The sequence below is a fragment of the Brassica napus genome, chromosome A5 (genome assembly GCF_020379485.1).
Source record: "Brassica napus cultivar Da-Ae chromosome A5, Da-Ae, whole genome shotgun sequence".
NCBI lineage: Eukaryota > Viridiplantae > Streptophyta > Magnoliopsida > Brassicales > Brassicaceae > Brassica > Brassica napus.
Genome location: NC_063438.1, coordinates 27164525 through 27186717, shown reverse-complemented (window position 1 = coordinate 27186717; position 22193 = coordinate 27164525). Strand labels below are relative to the sequence as shown.

General features: G+C 33.1%; 4 protein-coding genes and 1 non-coding gene across 5 annotated transcripts; 2 read left to right on the top strand and 3 right to left on the bottom strand.

Moving 5' to 3' along the window:
• Window positions 1-3804: 3804 nt before the first annotated feature.
• On the bottom strand, window positions 3805-3875 carry TRNAG-GCC. The gene has a single exon. It is a non-coding gene; the product is annotated as a tRNA-Gly (tRNA).
• A 50-nt stretch (window positions 3876-3925) lies between these two features.
• LOC106436252 (dual specificity protein phosphatase 1B) lies at window positions 3926-5153 on the top strand. Its single transcript, XM_048780106.1, has 4 exons — window positions 3926-4215; window positions 4317-4437; window positions 4538-4683; window positions 4938-5153. The coding sequence occupies exons 1-4, from the start codon at window positions 3990-3992 to the stop codon at window positions 4985-4987; spliced, it is 543 nt and encodes a 180-aa protein (XP_048636063.1). The 5' UTR covers window positions 3926-3989; the 3' UTR covers window positions 4988-5153.
• A 1172-nt stretch (window positions 5154-6325) lies between these two features.
• LOC106436260 (transcription factor MUTE) lies at window positions 6326-12009 on the top strand. Its single transcript, XM_013877219.3, has 3 exons — window positions 6326-7182; window positions 7610-8038; window positions 8149-12009. Exons 1-3 carry the CDS (start codon window positions 7087-7089, stop codon window positions 8227-8229), a joined length of 606 nt encoding a protein of 201 aa, XP_013732673.2. The 5' UTR covers window positions 6326-7086; the 3' UTR covers window positions 8230-12009.
• A 2542-nt stretch (window positions 12010-14551) lies between these two features.
• Window positions 14552-16842, bottom strand: LOC106436270 (heavy metal-associated isoprenylated plant protein 32). The gene is made up of 4 exons (XM_013877226.3): window positions 16631-16842; window positions 16361-16510; window positions 16194-16269; window positions 14552-16067 (listed from the first exon to the last, which is right to left on the bottom strand). Exons 2-4 carry the CDS (start codon window positions 16388-16390, stop codon window positions 14737-14739), a joined length of 1437 nt encoding a protein of 478 aa, XP_013732680.2. The 5' UTR covers window positions 16391-16510; window positions 16631-16842; the 3' UTR covers window positions 14552-14736.
• A 1912-nt stretch (window positions 16843-18754) lies between these two features.
• Window positions 18755-20755, bottom strand: LOC106436272 (probable E3 ubiquitin-protein ligase LUL4). Its single transcript, XM_013877229.3, has 3 exons — window positions 20127-20755; window positions 19285-19774; window positions 18755-19185 (listed from the first exon to the last, which is right to left on the bottom strand). Exons 1-3 carry the CDS (start codon window positions 20600-20602, stop codon window positions 19060-19062), a joined length of 1092 nt encoding a protein of 363 aa, XP_013732683.2. The 5' UTR covers window positions 20603-20755; the 3' UTR covers window positions 18755-19059.
• Window positions 20756-22193: the final 1438 nt, after the last annotated feature.

The following is a 22193-nucleotide window of genomic DNA, read 5'->3' as shown; positions in this document are numbered from 1 at the left end:
CGTTTCAATTTTTTTGTCAATTAATTTAGTAAAATTCCATAATACTCCATAAATTAGTGGACTAACCACTATAAAAATCGCTATTCTCTTGAGCAACAGAGACAACAAAAGTTTCAAACCTCTTTAACATTCATCATATGTTAGTGAAGGATGCAACTATGCATTAAAACAGAATTTTCATATTTTTTGAATTTTTCTCAAAATCTATGAGTTACCCCCTACGAAAATATTGAGTTTTTCGGTTAATGTTCTATATAATGAAGTCTATGATCTTTAGTGTTGTTTCAAAATTTCTAAACACATTCTATATTTGTATTTATTTATATCAAACTCTATTTCATTGTAGATGGGCATCGTTTTAATTTTTTTGTCAATTAATTTAGTAAAACTTTATAATACTCCCAAAATTTGTGGACTAACCACTTTAAAATTGCTATTCTCTAGAAAAACGGAGACAACAAAAGTTTCAAACCACTTTGACCTTCATCATATGTTAGTGAAGGATGCAATTATGCATTAAAACAGAATTTTCATATTTTTCATTTTTTTCTCAAAATCTATGAGTTAACCCCAACGAAAATATTGAGTTTTTCGGTAAATGTTTTATATACTAAAGCTTATGATCTTTAGTGTTGTTTTAAAATTTCTAAACACATTCTACATTTGTATTAATGTATATCAAACTCTATTTCATGGTAGATGGGCATCGTTTTAATTTTTTGTCAATTAATTTAGTAAAATTCCATAATAATACTTAATTGGTGGACTAACCACAATAAAATCGCTATTCTCTAGAGAAACGGAGACAACAAAAGTTTCAAACATCTTTGACCTTCATCATATATTAGTGAAAGATGGAACTATGCATTAAAACAGAATTTTCATATTTTTGAATTTTTCTCAAAATCTATGAGTTACCCCCTACGAAAATATTGAGTTTTTCGGTAAATGTTCTATATAATGAAGCCTATGATCTTTAGTGTTGTTTTAAAATTTATAAACACATTCTACATTTGTATTAATGTATATCAAACTCTATTTCATGGTAGATGGGCATCGTTTTAATTTTTTTGTCAATTAATTTAGTAAAATTGCATAATACTACTAAATTGGTAGACTAACCACTATAAAAATCGCTATTCTCTAGAGCAACAGAGACAACAAAAGTTCCAAACCTCTTTAACATTCATCATCTGTTAGTGAAAGATGCAACTATGCATTAAAACAAAATTTTTATATTTTTGAATTTTTCTCAAAATCTATGAGTTAACTAACCCCTATGAAAATATTGAGTTTTTCGGTAAATGTTCTATATAATGAAGCCTATGAACTTTAATGTTGTTTTAAAATTTCTAAACATATTCTACATTTGTATTTATTTATATCAAACTCTATTTCATGGTAGATGGGCATCGTTTCAATTTTTTTGTCAATTAATTTAGTAAAATTCTATAATACTCCCTAAATTAGTGGACTAACCAATATAAAATCGCTATTCTCTAGAGCAACGGAGACAACAAAAGTTCCAAAACTTTTTAACATTCATCATATGTTAGTGAAGGATGCAACTATGCATTAAAACAGAATTTTCATATTTTTGAATTTTTCTCAAAATCTATGAGTTACCCCCTACGAAAATATTGAGTTTTTCGGTAAATGTTCTATATAATGAAGCCTATGATCTTTAGTGTTGTTTCAAAATTTCTAAACACATTCTACATTTGTATTTATGTATATCAAACTTTATTTCATTGTAGATGGGCATCGTTTTAATTTTTTTGTCAATTAATTTAGTAAGACTTCATAATACTCCCAAAATTTGTGGACAAACCACTATAAAATTGCTATTCTCTAGAAAAACGAAGACAACAAAAGTTTCAAACCACTTTGACTTTCATCATATGTTAGTGAAGGATGAAATTATGCATTAAAACATAATTTTCATGTTTTTGATTTTTTCTCAAAATCTATGAGTTAACCCCTACGAAAATATTGAGTTTTTCGGTTAATGTTTTATATACTGAAGCTTATGATCTTTAGTGTTGTTTTAAAATTTCTAAACACATTCTACATTTGTATTAATGTATATCAAACTCTATTTCATGGTAGATGGGCATCGTTTTAATATTTTTGTCAATTAATTTAGTAAAATTCCATAATACTACTTAATTGGTGGACTAACCACTATAAAATCGCTATTTTTTAGAAAAACGGAGACAACAAAAGTTCCTTACCTCTTTGACCTTCATCATATGTTAGTGAAGGATGCAACTATGCATTAAAACCAAATTACATATTTTTGAATTTTTCTAAAAATCTATGAGTTAACCCCTATGAAAATATTGAGTTTTTCGGTAAATATTTTATATACTGAAGCTTATGATCTTTAGTGTTGTTTTAAAATTTCTAAACACATTCTACATTTGTATTAATGTATGTCAAACTCTATTTCATGGTAGATGGGCATCTTTTTAATTTTTTTGTCAATTAATTTAGTAAAACTTCATAATACTCCCTAAATTGGTGGACTAACCACTATAAAATCCTTATTCTTTAGAAAAACGGAGAAAGCAAAAGTTCCAAACCTCTTTGACCTTCATCATATGTTAGTGAAGGATGCAACTATGCATTAAAACAAAATTTTCATATTTTTGAATTTTTCTCAAAATCTATTAGTTAACAACCCCTATGAAAATATTGAGATTTTCGGTAAATGTTTAATATACTTAAGCTTATGATATTTAGTGTTGTTTTAAATTTTCTAAACACATTCTACATTTGTATTAATGTACATCAAACTCTCTTCCATGGTAGATGGGCATCGTTTTAATTTTTTTGTCAATTAATTTAGTAAAATTGCATAATACTACTAAATTGGTAGACTAACCAGTTTAAAATCGCTATTCTCTAGAGGAACGGAGACAACAAAAATTTCAAACCTCTTTGACCTTCATCATATGTTAGTGAATGATGCAACTATGCATTAAAATAGGATTTTCATATTTTTGAATTTTTCTCAAAAATCTATGAGTTAACTCCTATGAAAATACTTAACTTTAATTTTTATATTTTTATTTTCATTTGACATACAAAATATCAAAAAATAGTTTAGACTATTTAAAAAATTTTGTAACAAGGTAAGAGTTATGACATCTAAAAAAAATTAAGACATAAAATTCATAAATATTTAAATGTCCAATACAAATACCAAATTAAACTTCAAATCCAAAACAAAAAACAAAAGTAAAAGATCATTGCAATAAATTGTCAATAATGGAAATAAACTAACACCAAATCAGATCAACTAATTTTGGTTCTCTCTACCATTGTTCACTTCATTTTCTTCATGTGGCATAGTGAAATTTTCATCAAAATCTAAAAATCAGAAATATAAAATTGAAAAGAGAAAACTTAACTTCTTTTTTTTGTCAGCATCTAACTTCTTAATTGGAAACTTAGAATATAAAACCTAATCTAAAAACATAATTAAAAACTTAAAAAAAGAAGTAAAATTTATTTATTGGTTCAACCGGTGGTTAACCGGTATCAAGTTCTTGATTTTACTGGGGTTTGCGGGTTTCTAAATATTGGGTTTTGTGAAAAATCCAAACTGGATTTTTTCTAGATCATCGGGTTTACTGGTTCAACCGTAGGTCCGGGTCGGGTTTCGAAACACTGCTTTTGACCAAGTAGTACATAGGCGGGCTTAAAGAAATGATCTGGGTCTAATAAATACTTGCGAAAGTCCATTGGTTTGCAGTAAAATGAAAAGTTCGGCGGCCCAAAATCAAGCAAAAGTTAAAATGCACCAGCCGGGAATCGAACCCGGGTCTGTACCGTGGCAGGGTACTATTCTACCACTAGACCACTGGTGCTTGTTGTATCTTCAAACCCGACCCCGACTGATTACTTTTCTTTTTGTTCGCCTATTTGTTCATATATTCTCGGGGAGTTGGTGAAAGAAAGTAAGACAAGTGGAGTTAGAGAAGATGGAGAAAGTGGTAGATCTCTTCGGAGTGGGAGAAGCCAATACCCAGAAGCTACTCGAAGGAGGCAACGATCTCAGCCAAATCCAGCAGGGACTCTTCATAGGTTCAGTAGCCGAAGCGAATAACAAAGATTTGCTCAAAGCCTCCAACGTCACTCATGTCTTAACCATAGCTGTTGCCTTGTCCCCTCCTTACCCTGATGACTTTGTCTATAAAGTCATCGAAGGTGCCTCCTTTTTGACTGTTTTTTATTCTTCATGATCGTGTTCCTCTTCTTGAACTGTAAAGTTGTAACCTTTGTTCGTTTGTTTGTGATTATGAGGTTAGTTGTTGACAGATCCGAGACGGATTTGACTGTGTACTTCGATGAGTGTTATAGCTTCATCGACCAAGCTATTGAATCTGGTGGTGGTGTTTTGGTCCATTGCTTCATGGGGATCTCAAGGAGGTGAGACTTTGTTTTTGGTAGTTGTTGTCTTCTTAAATAGGGAATGATCTCTCTGTTATGTGTACTTACAACAATTTGATTTTTTTTATATTTTTTGAAGTGTGACTATAGTGGTGGCTTATCTGATGAGAAAGCATGGGATTGGTTTCTCTAAAGCTATGGAGATAGTAAAGAGTAGACGACCTCAAGCATTGCCTAACTTTGGTTTCGTTTCTCAGCTTCAGCAGTTTGAAAAATCCATTAAAGGTATATGTGATTGTTTTTTTTTTCTCTTTATATTTCGAATCCTTTTGAGATCTTTCTTACTGATTCCTAGAGTAGACTCTGTTTTGGAAAACATAAAATGTGTTAGTTGTATGGAAAAGGTTACAGAAAATTTATAAATTTTTCAGTCTCAGGAGTATTAAAACACGCTGATTTGGAGATTGAAATATCAGCAGCATCTCCTTGTAATCCAACTCGTATTGATACAATCTATGTTTTTTTTTTGTTACACGCAGTTCATGATGAGGCTTCTTCTTCAGTGGATAATAAGGAGATAGTAGCATGAACTCTCAAGAGATTATGAAGAAGTCTCATAATTACCAAAAAATAAAAATAAATCATTGTTTCGTGATTTGAATGATTTTTATTGTGAAACAATTGATGGTGAGTGAGCTATTTGCCATGTCCATTTGTCTATTGAAATAAATGAAAACACAGTCTATTACAATCAATATGTTAGAGGATGATGCTGAAATGCACTTTAACCAATCCCAAAACCAGATTGAATTAGTTTGGCATTTGGTTTTCGACCCTTGCATATTTTATTATATTGTAAATGTCATTGGATTGTCATTACATGATTACGAACCCCACCGACTGGCCAGCGTTTACCTTCGAGCTAGTCTCATTCAAACGCCTAAAAGCGGGTTTCTCGGTTTTTAGCATTGACCGTATACCCAGGACAAAGAATTTGCGTGCAGATTCTCTCGCAAAAGGGGCGAGAAACATCAGAGTTCTCTTTTCTCATATAAATCAGATCCAGCCATTTTTTCGGAACGACTCAAGCCCGACTACCACTTGATCTTAGAAGATGGACGTTGGCAAAAGAAAAAAGTATCTGACATAAACAATGTGAATTTTCCTCAAAAATAAATAAGAAAATGATAATCAGAATTTCATAATATAAGCACTCTTACTTAAGTTTTGAGTTTCAATTTGTCAAATATAATACATACTATCAAATTCTCTATGTTTGGTTGGATAAGTTACTAACTGTATACTTGCTTATTGTGCAAACACGTATCTTGAATTTTGTTTTTCTTCTGGATTTTCTTATTGCTTGCGTTGTCAATATGTATTATATAACGTGATATACCATGGACAAATTGAATAGCGATGCTGGAGTTAAATTACTATACTCCTAAAGTTAATATTTTAATTAAATGGGGGCATGCACCTTTGCATGCCGTATACATATTGTAGCATACAAACATATGTCAAGAATATTTCTTTACAACTTCTACATTGTTGGGACTTAATTAGGGTAGAACTTGTTTTTATTTTCCCCATCTTTGCATTTGTTATTTAACAATAGCATGTTGCATTAAGGAAAAAGCTATTACGATAACAACATTTTAATTGGTTAGGTTAATGTCACTATAACAACATTTTTGGTTATGTTAAAACCTTGTAAATGAAGTTTGGAACATGTATTGCTCACAAGTTAAATAAACGAAGCCAAAAATTTCAGAATACATCTTTCATTAAAAACAAGAATACCAGTTTTTGGGAGGAATCTTAATGAGCCGTCAAGGTAGCTGAGACTCATGAAAAACCTTGGACAACTTAAGTTTGCTACAAATGTTATATCATTTTCTTCTTCTTGTAGAGTCTATTCATGCAACTGATCCATAAAAACATTAGCATGGCGTTCCAATTGGATCCACAACGGAGAACGATGAGATCATATATATAGTCTCATTATTTTTTTATTTGTACTAATCTTATAAAACCATTGGATAGATGAATCTAGAGTAGGTACTCAAAGAATAAGAAAATATAAGCCAGAGATTTGGACGATCATGATGAATCACTTCATATAAAAAGTTACATCATACGTTACTGCTTCTAAATTGTCTGATCTTGGGAGAACTTAATACTTCAACTTTGTGTACATAATGAAAACGTTCTAAGCTTCTTTGTTTTGGTAAGGAAATACGGTTTAAGAATTAAAAAAAAGAGGCTCAAGGGTAGAAACTAGAAGTAAAAGAAGATGGTGCAAAGGCATGCACTCTAGATGAAAATACGATATATATAAAATCATAAAAGACCTCACGCAGTGAATGTAAATGTAAATGTATCCAACTTCACAAACGTGACGTATCTTCGCGTATGCATACCTTTCTCTACTTTGTACTTATACATATTGATTGTAATAACAAAGAGAGAGGAAGTTAGTAAGAGACAAAAGAATGTCACGAGACAGTGACATAGTGCATTTATGAACCCTGGAAAAGAAACTCTTAACCCTAACTCTCTCTCCTTGTTGCGGCTGTATAAATACCACATTGTTATGAAGCATGTGTCAGCAAACGTGGAAAGCGATCGTCTTCTTCTTTATAGATAAGAACCGTAGAACATATAATTGAATATTAATCAAAGATCATGTCTCACATCGCTGTTGAGAGGAATCGAAGAAGGCAAATGAATGAGCATCTTAAATCCCTTCGTTCTTTGACACCTTGTTTCTACATCAAAAGGGTAAGTTTCTTGTTATAAGATCCTTCCCTTCATCATACTCAATTGTATCCAGATTGGGGATTTTTTTTGATTAATGATTGGTGATTTTAGTGTTGACGTAATTTCAGATGGTCTAATTTGAGATTCTTGAAAATTTTGGGTTTTCGGATAATCGAATTTTCTCGAAAAAGTTTCTTTTTCAAGACCCAAAAAATGATTTGTATGCAAATCAGAAGTTTTAATGGTCATCTTTCTAATAACGGATATTCAGAACTTACTAATTTTGGTGAAATATATATGTTGTACCTGCCATACTACATATATTCCATATTTCTTTTCTTGTCTATACATATGTGGTATGATTGACTATGTATTATAATTTGTACTCGTATGCACCAATCTCTTCATATATATTATGATATTGTCTTCATTTATTGATTGGTATTAGGGAGATCAAGCTTCAATAATCGGAGGAGTTATCGAGTTCATCAAAGAGATGCAGCAATTAGTGCAAGTTCTCGAGTCCAAGAAACGTCGCAAGACACTAAACCGGCCTTCTTCTCCTTATGATCACCAAACAGTCGAGCCATCCATCTTAGCTGCCACCCCTAACGCAACCACCAGAATGCCGTTTAGTCAAATCGAGAATGTAATGACAACAAGCACTTTCAAGGAAGTTGGAGCATGTTCCAACTCCCATCATGCAAACGTTGAAGCCAAGATCTCAGGCTCTAACGTTGTATTGAGAGTTGTCTCTTGGAGAAATGAGGGCCAGCTGGTGAAGATCATATCCGTCTTGGAGAAACTCTCTTTTCAGGTTCTTCACCTCAACATTAGCTGCATGGAGGAGTCTGTCTTGTACTTCTTCGTTGTCAAGGTACATATTTATATGTACGTGAATACATATATAATCATAGAACAATTAATTTGAATGTGTTGTTTTCTTATATAATTTTAGGCCTAAATAATTAAAATTTGCATATGCAGATAGGACTGGAGTGTCACTTAAGCTTGGAGGAGCTAACCCTTGAAGTTCAGAAAAGCTTTGTGCCTGAAGCCATCGTCTAAATCTAGCAACTAAAACCAATATACTAATGTGCTTCGTTTACATGAGCATACTTAATACTTTGCTAGAAATAAGCTCCTATACCCTTATCACACTTATATGTTTTTGTTGTGTCCCAACTTAATCGAAGTTTTAATTTCCATAAATAAATCATCACAAATTATGCTCTAACCAGTTTTATGCTTCCACATCATGTAACGGAGTCTAATCGTTAAATTGAAAAATGATTTTTTATTAAAGTATTTTTAATTTCTTGTTTTTTTTAAACGATATACGCTAATATAGAAGTAACTCTGAACTTATACATTATGGTGTTTAAATTTTTTTTACTAGTACGCCGAATCTTATATATGTTTCTAATTTTGTCGGGTAAACAAAAAGATAACAAACTTACGCAAATTATGAATCGTATGGACTTAAAAAAACAAACAAACAGAATGTGTGAAGAATTATCTGTAATTCAACAGGATATCTTCTGCATATGGCTGAGCTTGTGCTATGCACGCATCCTTATTGCAAGCCTCGTCGATAATTTTCCAGCTGAACTCCATGTCTTCTTGGATTCTCGTAGTCAGGCTACTAGTTTTGGATTAATTCTACGACATTCCCCGAGATTGTCAAACTTTTTCTTGCTAAGAGGGATTGTCAAAACTTTGCCTTGATCTCTTTTTAATTCCATTCATCGTTTAGCCAACTCTTTGGAAGGTGAACTTCTTATGCCTCTTCCTTACTCTGTTCCTCGTATACTTGAGATACAATATGAATTCCATGACACAAAAAAAAAGGAATCGTGGGTAAGAAGAAAAACATTCACAATAGCATGATAACATGTTAAATATTAGTAGAAACTAAATATAGGGATCTCTTTCTTTCGTGTACATGCACGTGAACCCCTTTAATATCTAAATAAATTCGGAGCAAACAAACGATGTTAAAATTTCCTTGTCTTAATATTCTAAATAGATTAGTACTGTAGTTGATCTATGGAAAAATATTGTATATGATGGTTATCTCTTTCTCATTCAACACAATTCGATTTGTATCCAAATTAGACATCCTTATCTAGGATTTTGCTTTTTAAGATGACTAGAGAGTATTTGTAAAAATAAGATCAGTGACGAAATAATAGTTCTTAAATTATAAAACAATAAGGAAAAAGCAAATGAGAGGGCATAATTAAGTTATTTTATATATAAAGGGATTTTACTTAGCTAGGAGCTAGGCATTACTAATATAATACATAGTATTAGATCTTGACCCGTGCCTCCGCACTGTTTTTAATTTTTATAAATATTTAAAAATTAAATACATATATTATTGTACTAATTAAATTATAAGATGATAATTAGTTAAATATAACTGAGTTAGTTTTATTATTCTGAAAATTTTAAATGATTTTGATTAGTTTAATTTTTAATAAACCAATAAATTAATCTTATCATTTAATCTATTTTATAGTTTTTTATGGATTGTAAAATTGATTTTTTGATTTTGATTTTTTAAATAAATGAATGATTGGATATCTTCTAAATTTATTAGATAGTTAAATATTAGACAATTTCATAATAATTTTTATAGAAATTGCTATTTATAAAGTCAGTGGTATTGAATGGTAATTATTGAGAAAAATTTAGGGTTAAAATTTATTTGTACTTCAGTTTTAACAGTTTAGAGGTAATAATTGACGCCTAAACATAGTAGATATACATTAGTGGACGCATTACTGAGTCAATCATACACATTACAAAGTCTTTTGGATCATATAATAATACGTTTAATACAATAGTAAGATACATAATAATTGACGCATGAACATATAATGTATTATAATAATTGTACACGATCATTATCCCAAAATGTGCCACGGTTTGAGTTGCTAAACATATACTACTATTATTTATATGCTTTACATCAATCAATATTGACCCAACAAAAAAATCTCACTTCCTCTCATTATTAAACTCATGTTCTTTCTAAATCCTTCTTTTATATATGTTTTACTTGTGCCGGTGACCGCATTCGTGTCCTTCTGTTCATTCTCGCTCAAATTTCGTTATAATATTGAGTCTAAGCTTTAGTGGATATATACAAACGAAAAATGATATTAGCACCCACACCCTTAACTTTCCGGCCGTTACGAATTAGCTTGTATATTGAATTTCTTTGTGTCAACATAGAAAAACGTGTACGAGCTTTTTATATGCGTAGATTCTTGAATACACCCACATTCTTCTTGGATTTTAGTGTCGGTGTTCATTTGCAATTTGCATAATCAAGTGAACAGCAAACCCATAACAAGGTATTTTAAGTTTAGGCAGTAAAGCCTTTAATAAATGAATATTGTTGAATTTCCTAGTACTTCGTTTATTAGGATTAGTTAATTACGTAGAGGAGATTAGTTTAGTTAACATGCATGTGAGAAAGCGTGTGGCTCAATTATTGATTTGTCATCAAGGTTAAGTTTAGGCAGTAAAGCCTTAAAGTGGTCTTTGCTTGCTTCTGATGCCACCTTGACATGAGAAATTCAATCTTATTTTTCATCAACATTGATGTTAATCAAGTTCATGAAACTAAGGATATATACATATATTAGCTTGGGTATGAATTGAGGAATATGGACAAACACAGTGAATGTCAAGCAAAAGAAGGCAAGAGGAGAGAGATAGTAAGATTTTCAAATTTGGACCAGTAACTTACTTTTGTAAAGCATCTTTCTATACAACTTTTTATATTCCTTAAATAGTGATTGATATTCAAAACGCATCTTTTTAAAAACTTTGTCAACGTGATGAATTTACGATTTATCAACAAAATGGAATTTGTATATGACGCTGTGTAATGATTGAAGATGGTGAAAAATGGATAAATCAGGTGCTCATGTGTAGACTCTAGTTGAGCCTGGTTCTAATAATTGTTTAGTTTTGAAACTTAGTGCTAATCGAACGGCTGAGATTCAGAGTTTAGATGCTTAAACATGCGGATGATTAACAAGTCACTCACAATGCTGAGTTGACAACACATTAATGATATTATCGGCTAAATAATTTCAGTGAGATGTCGATAACAAAAGGAGGATGGCCTAGCGATCTCTTTCAGAAAAGTAAAATAATTAAAAGGTGTAATTGCAAACTATTGGTCCCAAAAGAGGAAAAGGAGAAAATGATGGGTTGTTTTGTCAAATACCTGTACAAGGTTATGATTAAGAAACAAGAGTAACCGCGTCTGGAGGATAGAATTAGAGCTGAAACCAAACAACGGATGAACAAATGTCGAATCTCGAGCTGCTCGCACACTTTGTCGCTCACTTTTATTACTTGTCTTCACTTTTCAACTCTAAAAGCTCAATGGCTTCGAATGGGTGACGCAGATCAAAAAATACAGATCAAACAAAAATGCAGATCAAGCAGAACAAATGCAGATCATGCAGAACAAATGCAGATTAAACCGAACAACAAGATAATTTAATAATTATTATAATTTAATACATGTTGATTTTTAATGAAAATTAAATATCCAAATTAAATATAACTATTATAAATAAGTAATAAATATAATGTTAAAAATAACAATAACTATAGTAAAATTGTCCATTATATGAAAATTCATCACAATTACAAAAATTATAGTGAGTATTCTTATTTTATTTTTATTTTTTGTATCTTTACTCGATTTTCGGTTATTTTTTACCTTTTGAACCATAGAATTAATTAGGCATGAGCATAAAAACCAAGAACCGAAAACCAAACCGGAACGAAACAAAAAAAACGAACCCGAAACCAAAGTTAAAAAATAACCGAATGATTCTTATATTTTTGTACCCGAAAAAACGAAACCGAATTAGAACCAAATAGAGAACCGAACGGGTACTTGAATATCCGAAATACAATTTCTATACCTAAATATATTAATTATATTTAGTATTAGAAATACCATATATTCTAAACATACTACTTATACACCAATATTAATTATTAATATAATATTATTAATAAAAAAATTATGTTTATTTATTTAATTTTAATTTATATGACAGTTATAAACTTTTTTGAAGGTTATATTAAAACTTTTAAAAGAATATTTTGTTTATTTATTTAATGAACTAATTAAAAATACTCCTTGAGTTTTTGAATTCTTTTAATTGATGTAAAGACAACCTGAAAATATAAAATTTGATTAGACACAAGATAATTATCATTTTTTATTTTTAATAAAAAATGTCTACTACTATAACGTAAGAATGAAAAATACTAGATTTCACTACTAAGAGAACAATTAATTTGTTAAATAAATAAAGTGCAATAATGAAAAGTATTTATAATCAATGATTAAAAAAAAAACTCAAGCCCTTATTGGTCCTCTGCATCTCGCCAGCACCATTTCCCTTAAAATCTGCAGGACAAGAAATCAAAGAACAAAACCAATCTGCATGCAGGGGAGTTTTTATTTTTTTTACTTTATTCAGTTCTGCATTTTAAACATGAATGGGTAATTAATGCAGTTCTATCTGCAAATTAAATAGTCTGCATTAAATCTGCATTTGTTCTGGATCACATTCACAGCCAATATCGGGGGATCTAATCAATGCAGAGTACTGAAAAAGTATAGCATACCCTGAACACTCTTTACTATATTTTTTTTTTTTTTTTGAATTTTAAGGAATTCAGGGTTTCCCCAAAGGCTTTCTAGGCCCAAAGGACTAATCCCCCTCCTGGCGCTGACGAGCTCCATGTAATAATGCCCCAGTGGCCCGAGAGAATTGTTTGCAGCGTGAGGCTTCGAACCCGGGCGTATTGGCACCATGGGCACCTCAACCACGAAATTCTAACCACTCGCCCAACTCAGTCGGGTTAACACTCTTTACTATACCAATACAAAAGAAATATTTAAAGAAATTTCAGTAGTTTTTGTAAAGGTAACAAGACAACCTTGTAAGAAAAGAAAACATTTAAGTTTAAAAAGTTACATCTGATCATATAAATGTTTTTTCATTTCGATGTATTTATATATATTTTCCTATCTTTGGAAACATAAATTTCAATATAAGAAAAATACATCCAGGAAAATATATCTATAAAATATATTGATTGGATCACATCACTAGTAGTTTTTCATATATTCCCAGTATAGTTTCAAAAAATTCACTTCAATTTGCTTTTGTCGGCATATGTAATTCATGTTTTATACATCATCCTGCGTGTATGTATTTTACTGTTTCTTATATCAGCATGAGAAAATAGATCTATATAAGATAAAGTATGTCAGCCAAAAAGAAAAAAATGTAAGCAGAATCTAAGGCGAATCGAAATAAAAAATCTGCATCAGTAAGTTTGTGTGTTATGTAAACGAAGCATAGCGAAGATAAGACGTACGCACTTCTGAACAACTCTACTGACGCTACACTTAGCTGCCACATAGTCTTTCATTTAACTCCTTCAACTGTTCTCTAGGCGGGCCCCATTATCATCAATGTGACATCATGCATGATAGATAATCATCATCATGACCATGCATGCATGATGATGCTGGTATCTCTCTTCATCTCTTATGTTTAGTCTTGGGAGAAAGTTTGAATACTTAATAATAAATTAAACTCTCTATCGCTCCACATCGTATGAGCATTTGCAATAGTGATAACGCATGCATAATTTTAAAATATTTTGGGGACTAAAGGCATGATTGTTATTGATTTGGTTGCTCTATAGTGATCGATAAGCTAACCAATAACCATACCGTCCAATGGTGTACCGAGACTAACGACGGTTACGTCGGACGTGAACTTGTGATAGAGATTGATGACCAGTTTTTATGTACTAGGTAGACAAATGTAACGTGATCACGACCCAGTTCTTGTTATTATTATTCACAAAAATTAGTTATATGTCGTTGTAGTCAGATTATTATTTACCTTGTTTTTCTTCTTTTAAGAGTTTTCCTTTTTAACTTTCGAATTATAAATGCAACCAATAGGCTGACTTTTCCTCATCACTTTCTTTTTTTACCTTAAACTAAACACTGCAGAAAAAAATATTATTTCGTTTATTTAATTCAGAACTAATTAATAACAACAAGAAATTAAAGCAAGATCCATATATAGTGGAGGAAAAGGATCTTTATTATGTAGTCCGTGGGACACAACTCCAATTCCATTATGACTCCGTATCTTCTTATTTTATACGACTTTTGGCAAATATAAAAACATGTTAATAAATACTATATACCAAACGTATGAATATTCATACCTAATCATGATTTGGTATCTACCAAATCTGCTCATAGCAATTCCGTATGTTCGTTATTTTATTGATCAGCAAATAAAAAGTCACATGAAAGGAGAAAACAACTTCAATATAACTTAATTTATAGACGAACGTACGTCCAAATCATATATTATAATTCTACAAAACTATCACAAACTTGGAAACACAAACAACCTAAAAGAACTTAGGATTTGATCCGTTGAAGACAAAAGAAAGGATACACAAGTTTTATTTCTGGATAATTTTTAAATCTCACATAATATCGCAGCTTGATGTGTTCTCATCGCTGAAGACATGAGAGTACTGATCATTCCCATGAGGTGGATATGGATACGGGTACGGATACGGGTTTGGATATTGGTGCGGGTGCGCTGGCATGTAGTTAACTGCCGGTGGTGGCCTTGCGTACATCATTGGTTGGAACCGCTCGTTTCCTATGGCACGTTGCTGGTTCATAACCGCTGCTAAATACTGTTGCTGTTGTTGTTGCTGCTGCATTTGCATAGGGTCTGGTCCGGCTCCTTGGAAATAACCTGGTGGTACACCACCGCCTGGACCGGTTGCCGGTAATCCTTGAACCGCCGGAATACTACCCATTGGACCACCCATACCCATTGGACCGCCCATTGGCATGCTCATGTTTTGTGGTCCTCCGCCTCCCATGGGACGGAAACCAGCTGGCAGTCCTCCAGCCATGGGTCCACCACCACCACCTCCCCCTCCGCCGCCATTACCCTTCTTTCCGGCGTTTGGACCACCGCCGTTTTTACCACCGTCTTGTGGTTGTCCACCACCGCCGTTTTTACCACCGTTCTTGCCTCCGCCCTGGTTTTGATTCCCACCGCCACCAGGAGCACCTTTTCCACCGCCGCCACCTCCGGGACCACCTTTACCACCACCGCCGCCACCGTTTCCACCGCTGGGACCACCTTTACCGCCAAGATTAGCGTTCTTCTGAGCGTTCATCATCATCTGCTGAGCGTTAGGCATCATCATGTTAGGCTTCATCTTATTAGACGGAGGAGGGAGATCACCAAACTCGTCGTCATCAAACTCGTCGTCATCGTCAGTGAACTCATCATCAAACTCGTCGTCGTCAGTGAAGTCATCATCATCATCATCCTCAGGAACATCAAACTTCACTCCTTTCTGGTTCTTGTTCGGAGGAGGAGCAGCGCCCTTGGAATCCTTCAACTGTGGAGGAAGCTTCAGATCTTGAAACCCTTTCATCTTCTGGATCTGTTGAAGCTGCTGAATCTGTTGTGGATTCAGTTGCTGTCCCATCTTCGGCGCATTACTGTTACCTCCGCCGCCTCCTCCTCCACCGCCACCGCCACCACCGTTCTTTGGAGCTTTATTGTTGTTGTTATTGTTCTTTCCACCGACACCTTTTCCATTGTCAATCTGCATCCCTTTCATCTGATTGGCCAACTGATTCTGATTGTTGTTGTTACCCTTTGGAGCTCCCCAGATTTCAGCATGTTTACCAGATTTTGCGAGCTTTTTGATGAGAACCGAAGGATCTACGCTCCCGGAGACAGTCACTTTCCCTTGTTCTGAATCAATCTTGGTCGTAAAAACACCTGAGTTTTTTTTTGTTTCAGACAAAACACAAAATGAGTTTCAAAGACTTTTGGTCAACAATCTTGACAAAATCTTAAGAAAGTCAAAAGAGATTTTTTGAGTTTGATTATTTTTTTGTTACTTACCTTCGATTTTCTGCAAGATTTTCTTGACTTTCTGCTTACATCCATCACAGTGTATGTTCACTTTAAGAACACAAGTCTACAAATAAAAATTCACAGATTCATGAGAAGATTATTTTGTTAGAAAAAAAATAATATTCAGAAGGAATCAAAGAATCGGTTAAACGAACCTGGATCTTCATGAACTCTTCTTTACTCATTTTTTCCTCAACAGTATGGTGAAAAAAAAAAAAGATTAGTGTACTGATGAAACTCAAATCTCTTTCTCTCTCTTTATTACCAGATCTGAGAAGACTCCTCTTGTACTTCCAAACTAAAATCTGGACAACATAAAAACCAAGAAAATGTTATTTTAGCACATTCAAGGACACAACAAGTGAACACATCACTGCATATACAGAAATATTCAGATTATGTGACATCTGAGGAAGATACCATACCTTTCTTTAAAACAACAAAGAAACAGAGAGGACGAGAAATGCGAGAAGAACTTGAAAGAAGGAAGAAAGTTTTAGGCTTTACAGCAAGTTGGTGAACATTAACTTCTCTGCTTCATCTTTTTCAGAGTCAGAGAGAGAGAGAGGAGCAAAGTCTGGTTCAATTTAATAGAAGAAAGAAGTGAACAATAATATATTATCTTATGTATTTTGTTACCCTAAGGCCCTAAGCTTAGACAAAAAAAAAAATACTTCACGCAATTTTTATATATTAAATAAGAGAAAATTCAGTTTTTTGTTAAATTAACTTTATGTGTAATAGTCCCTCATTATCTAAGTTGAGATGGATAAAAGAAAATGAGATGTACAGACAATAATGTTGCAGAAAGCTTTTCTCGATAATTTATAAGCTCAAATCTTAAGCAAATTGGCCATGTGTTGTATTTTCTAATTTTTTCAACTTTTATATATAAAATCGCAACTATAGGTTGGAAAACCTAAAAACGAATGACTAGGTAGAAAATTAGTTAAACTATACCAAACACAACAAATATCCGCAATTATTCTGGTAATTAGTATAAGCTGAATAAATTATAAAATATTAGTTGTAACGAAAAACAACCTTGCATAAAATTAAGTGATAAATAGAAGTCTACATTGAAAAACAAATTTGGTTATAATATAAGAATAGAAAATGGAGAGTGGGTCTGGGTTATGATGAAGGCCTCGTATTTCATAAACTATTGTAGACATAATCACGTTTTCTGACAGATCTCAATAGGTTTATCTTATTTTAAACTGTACATCTCAATTACTTTTTGATATAACATTCATTTTTCTAGCTATGATATACATATTTATTTTCGGATACTTTTCTTCGACGCATTTACTACTATCATTGCTCCTTGTTGTTGTTAAAGCCTAAACATAACATGAAACACAACTCTCTTGCCTATCTTTTCTTTCCTTTTGGCTTATGATAATACTATCTTTAAGAATTCACATTTTTCATATAGATGAGCATTTAAAGTGACCTAAAATAAAGTTGATCGTCTAATAAATATAATGATTTTTCCTTTGGAAAAAAAAGAATGGAATGGTTTTCTCGGTGAAGTATACTTGTATTTATTTGATTTTATTACTATCACGTTTTTGACTAAATCTGATCAAATAATATAAAATTTTAAGATTAGGATCTCTAACCCTTGTTTGATACGATGGTTCTTCAATTATTGATAGCAAAGAATTAAACTATAAGAAGCATAATATGCACATTCGGAAAGTTCCAAAAACATTGGGTTAAAAAAACTGGCATGGTTGAGATTAATAATTGGCCTTTGTCGTTTGAAGTTTTGCCTAATCTAAATAGCTGTTGATCACATGAGTGTCTCTGCACATGACATGGCCCTTCTTCTTCTTATTCACAAAATGACATTATATTCTCTTGAAGCTTTTGTCCGATTCTCTTCTCGTGCTACAATCTTTTCCTTTGATTCGTTTTCAGTCTCATATATTGGGAAAGTGAATTATTGTACATTTGGGACTCTAAAAGGTAATATTTCTCATCGACGTCACCCTTGATAACAGGCTACTTGATAACAATTCATTTTAGTCAACTAAAAATGGAGATAAAACGATTTACATATTTAGATTAGATATTAATACATGAAATTTATCCAAAAAAATTTACATCAAAACCCAATTGACTGTCAGTAAATATAATTATTATCTATATATATAGTTCAGATTAAACTTGCTAATAGCCTAATGCCAACATATAACAAATCGAAATGAAGACTTTTCTCATTTCAAAAGTTTGAACATTCTCTCAAAAGAATGGAACTATAATTTTTTTAATTTATTCAAAGGGACCTTTTTTTTACTTTTTAAGCATAAACTCAGTGGGAAACATTCTTTTTCCTCCGCCAGCTTTTCTCCAATGAATGTTTTAAATTTATAGCCTAATAGGCTAAAAGCAGAAAAGGTTCTTCCTCATCAGCTTCAGCTATGTTTTAATCTCTCTTCTTTTTGAGTTTATGCATAAGACCAACGTTTTTTATGTTCTCTGATAATCTTTGACTTTCTCGAGAAAAGGGTTAAATGATAACAAACAAGTGAAAGTGTATATAATCATAACCAACTCTTGTAGAATTATAGCTAAGTAACTCTACAAAACCCATTCAGTTACACACATAGTTGATTGTTGAGAGTGTGTGGAATTTATCCAAGAAGACAAAGATAGTACATGAAAGCTGTTCTAGCACAATAGCTATACATATACTAATATTTATATCTTCCACATACAAATCCTTAACACAAACAAATCTATATGCGGTATGAAGTCACACAACATTGATCCAAAATATATATTCGGACATGGAAGACTTCCAAATAAAGAAAGGAAATAAAGAAAGGAAGAAGAACCTTCTTCTTCAAGTAAAGTGTTGTTCATCACTACTGTTCACGTTGATCTCTAAGAGCTCCTCGATAGGGTGTCTACAAATGGGACATTTGTTAGACTGAAGCCTCAATTCTTTCGCACAGTCACTACACATGCACTGCAAAGACCAACATAAAGACACTATTAGACGTCAGGACAAAGCAAACTCAAAAGCACTTCTCTTGAAACTTGATTACACTGTATAAAAAAGCTTTACCAAATGTCTACAAGGCAGCACAGCTGTGTCCTTAGCCTCAGTCATGCAGATCACACATTCTTTACCCGAACCACCATCCTCTAACCCCGAGGATGCACCTTGAGTGGTCGATCCATACAACTCACGGAGTTCATACCGAACTCCTTCGATCCAAAGAATCTGCTTCACAACTTTCACTTTGAAAGATCCATCGCTGTCTTTCTCAAGAACCGCTTGCGTGACTTGCTTATGAACTGATGATTGCTCTGAGATGGGATTTGGAGAGATCACCGTCTCAGCTGATATAACAAGCGGGTACACGTCTTCTTCTAAGGGCTTTGACAAATCGTCAAGAGCGAAGAAGCTCAGGTCGGTTCCTGTCCCTGAAGGCTGTAGAAATCTCTGTCCAGGACCTTTCTGAAAAGAGAACCTTGTCGGTGGATAAACCTCTGGAAACTGCGGGATAAACGTGCAGTTTGGTTCCTCCTTTGCAAAGAAGGTGATAGTGAAACTGAACAATGAAATGAGAATACAAATGAGAAGTCTCAATATAATCTTTAAACTGATCAATACCATGTTCTAAAAATCAGACCTAACCAAAACGATTTTTCAGACGATTCCGTCTAGGCATTCAAAAAAAATTCAGTGGTGCCCGCCTAATCAATAATCTATTATGAACGTCTAACTAGTGCCTAGCGATTTTTTTAACATTGATCAATATAAATCATATAATTTCGTCCTAATTATGAATCTGTTTTTTGAACAACCATTATGACTCTAACACCTAAAAATTCAATCACATTTCATGCTAATTGTCATGGATCAACCTCTAATAAAGCCAGATCGGTGAATATATTATATACCTGCCGTGGAAAATGGCATCAAAGACGAAGGAAACTAGATGGTGGCCAGGGACTAAATCGTCTACTTCGAGTCTCACCTTATCTCTATGCACGTTGACATCGTTCCTCACCTTCTTGGCGTTCTGATTCTCCACGTAAGGAGGTGGAAGAGGCTGCATTTGCGTTTGAGGTTGAGGGGGACAGACAAATCCAGGTCTCATCGTTGGACCCCACCAATTGGGTTGAGCTGTGGTGAGATACTGAGGATGCTGAGGGTAGTAATGGTAAGGATGACCGTAGGAACAAGAGTTGATCTGTGGCGGTGGTGGTAGAGGTGGAGGGATGTGGTAAGTGGAGTAGTTGTAGTCATAATGCGGTGGAAATGGCTGCGGCGGAGGAGGAGGGTCAAGGTAATAGTAAGGCGGTGGAGGGTGGTGGTGGAGGAGGTGACGGCGGTTGCTCTGTCGTCTTCTGTTGGTGCTAAAGGAGATTCCCATTGGTGATAAGAGTCACAAGACAGAAAAGCAGAAGAGAACTGAAGAAAGAAGATTTGGAAGACAGACAGATGTGTAGTTGAAGTGTTGAAGATTTGGTCATGCTTTTTGACTTTTTTTGGTTTTTCTTTTACTTTTGTCTTTTTTTTTTTAAAACCGATGGGATGAAACATGTGTTCTGTTCGGTTTGTTTTTTAGCTTTGGTTTGATGATTGGTTTTGGTTTATGAAAGGGTAATATCATTCATTATCATCATCTTATTGTATTTTGTTAATTTTACTAACTTAATCTGTAATATTTATATCTAATTCTTAGTTTTCTTTGCCTACCAGCAATGTGTTTTGGTAGCCAAATGTTTTATTGTTGTTATATTAATAGTGTTAACATAAATAATTTTACTAACTTAATATGTAATATTGTTGATGGTTTTTCATTGTTGTTATATAGATAACTACGATGAATTTACAATTTTAGATTGTGGTGAGATTCAAATGTGCAACAATTAGTATTTTAGATTGTGGTGAGATTCAAATGTGCAACAATTAGTATTTTCACACATTGATTATGTGACTCGACAAATGACAAACTACATTAATTGTGTCTTAGTTGAATAAAGCTAATGAAGGAACCAATCTTTAGCACATTGATGTGAAGGAAGCTCTTCTGTTATTTTTTAACTGCCTCATTAATATCCCTCTTTGATTCTCAAACAAAATAGTTACTAACTCTTGAAGAAGACAAATTCGGTTCTACATGCATACTTTCTAAGAAAAGGTTTGTTATTCATCTATATTGATATTGTCTTTGTTTCTTTATCAGTGTTATATTGCCTTTGTTTCTTCATTTATTTTGTTGGCTATGCAATTTGCTTTGCTTTTATAGATATAAATATGTTAAACTTTTATGTTCTTTATCATAGTGGCAAATATTGTGGCTAAGCATTCACTATCACGAGGAAATGTAGGGCAAAGAAAATTGTTACCTAAAAGCCACCAAAAAAGCTAAGAGAGTCCAAGTAGTTGAGAAATTAGAGGATACAAACGAAGCTGGAGGGAAGAGCTCCCTAGACTGTACCTTGATTTTGTCTCAAGGCAAATCTGCTAAAACCATAACTATAAGTGGATTTGATCTATCACATACACCTCTTAGTTGTTACTTTCTCATCCCTGATGGTCCTTGAATGTTCAGATTGCAAGACTTTGTGTGGTGGGTCCCCTTCAAAGAAACTTAAAACATGTGTTCTGGCTAGTTTGGTTTTCATTTTCGGATTGTTGATTGATTTTGGTTTATAAAAGGTATAACATGTGTAGTATATATACAAATATCTAATTTTTAAGTTTATGTTTCTACCAGCAATGTGTTTTGGTAGCCAAAACTTTCACCGGACTTTCCACTGGTAATGGTGTTTCATTGTTGTTTTGTTCATTCGGTTATATAGATAACTGAAGTTACACTCTTAGATTGTGGTGAGATTCAAATATGCAACAATTAGTATTTACAGCTGTGTCGGAATACATTGTCTACGGTATCGTTGTAACCAAAGAGATGTTTCTAGGCCTGGGCAAATAAACCGAATCCGATAACCCGAACCGAA

What these genes read in the sequence shown, in the direction of transcription:
- LOC106436252 (XM_048780106.1), top strand. Translation starts at nt 3,990, where the DNA reads ATGGAGAAAGTGGTAGATCTCTTCGGAGTGGGAGAAGCCAATACCCAG. An exon ending in TGTCTATAAAGTCATCGAAG is followed by an intron (nt 4,216 to 4,316) that starts GTGCCTCCTTTT and finishes TTATGAGGTTAG; the next exon opens with TTGTTGACAGATCCGAGACG. An exon ending in GTTTGAAAAATCCATTAAAG is followed by an intron (nt 4,684 to 4,937) that starts GTATATGTGATT and finishes TGTTACACGCAG; the next exon opens with TTCATGATGAGGCTTCTTCT.
- LOC106436260 (XM_013877219.3), top strand. Translation starts at nt 7,087, where the DNA reads ATGTCTCACATCGCTGTTGAGAGGAATCGAAGAAGGCAAATGAATGAG. An exon ending in CTTGTTTCTACATCAAAAGG is followed by an intron (nt 7,183 to 7,609) that starts GTAAGTTTCTTG and finishes GATTGGTATTAG; the next exon opens with GGAGATCAAGCTTCAATAAT. An exon ending in TGTACTTCTTCGTTGTCAAG is followed by an intron (nt 8,039 to 8,148) that starts GTACATATTTAT and finishes TTGCATATGCAG; the next exon opens with ATAGGACTGGAGTGTCACTT.
- LOC106436270 (XM_013877226.3), bottom strand. Translation starts at nt 16,390, where the DNA reads ATGAGTAAAGAAGAGTTCATGAAGATCCAG. An exon ending in AAGAGTTCATGAAGATCCAG is followed by an intron (nt 16,270 to 16,360) that starts GTTCGTTTAACC and finishes TTTTATTTGTAG; the next exon opens with ACTTGTGTTCTTAAAGTGAA. An exon ending in AATCTTGCAGAAAATCGAAG is followed by an intron (nt 16,068 to 16,193) that starts GTAAGTAACAAA and finishes AAAAAAACTCAG; the next exon opens with GTGTTTTTACGACCAAGATT.
- LOC106436272 (XM_013877229.3), bottom strand. Translation starts at nt 20,602, where the DNA reads ATGGGAATCTCCTTTAGCACCAACAGAAGACGACAGAGCAACCGCCGT. An exon ending in GATGCCATTTTCCACGGCAG is followed by an intron (nt 19,775 to 20,126) that starts GTATATAATATA and finishes TTCATTGTTCAG; the next exon opens with TTTCACTATCACCTTCTTTG. An exon ending in TGCTGCCTTGTAGACATTTG is followed by an intron (nt 19,186 to 19,284) that starts GTAAAGCTTTTT and finishes TGGTCTTTGCAG; the next exon opens with TGCATGTGTAGTGACTGTGC.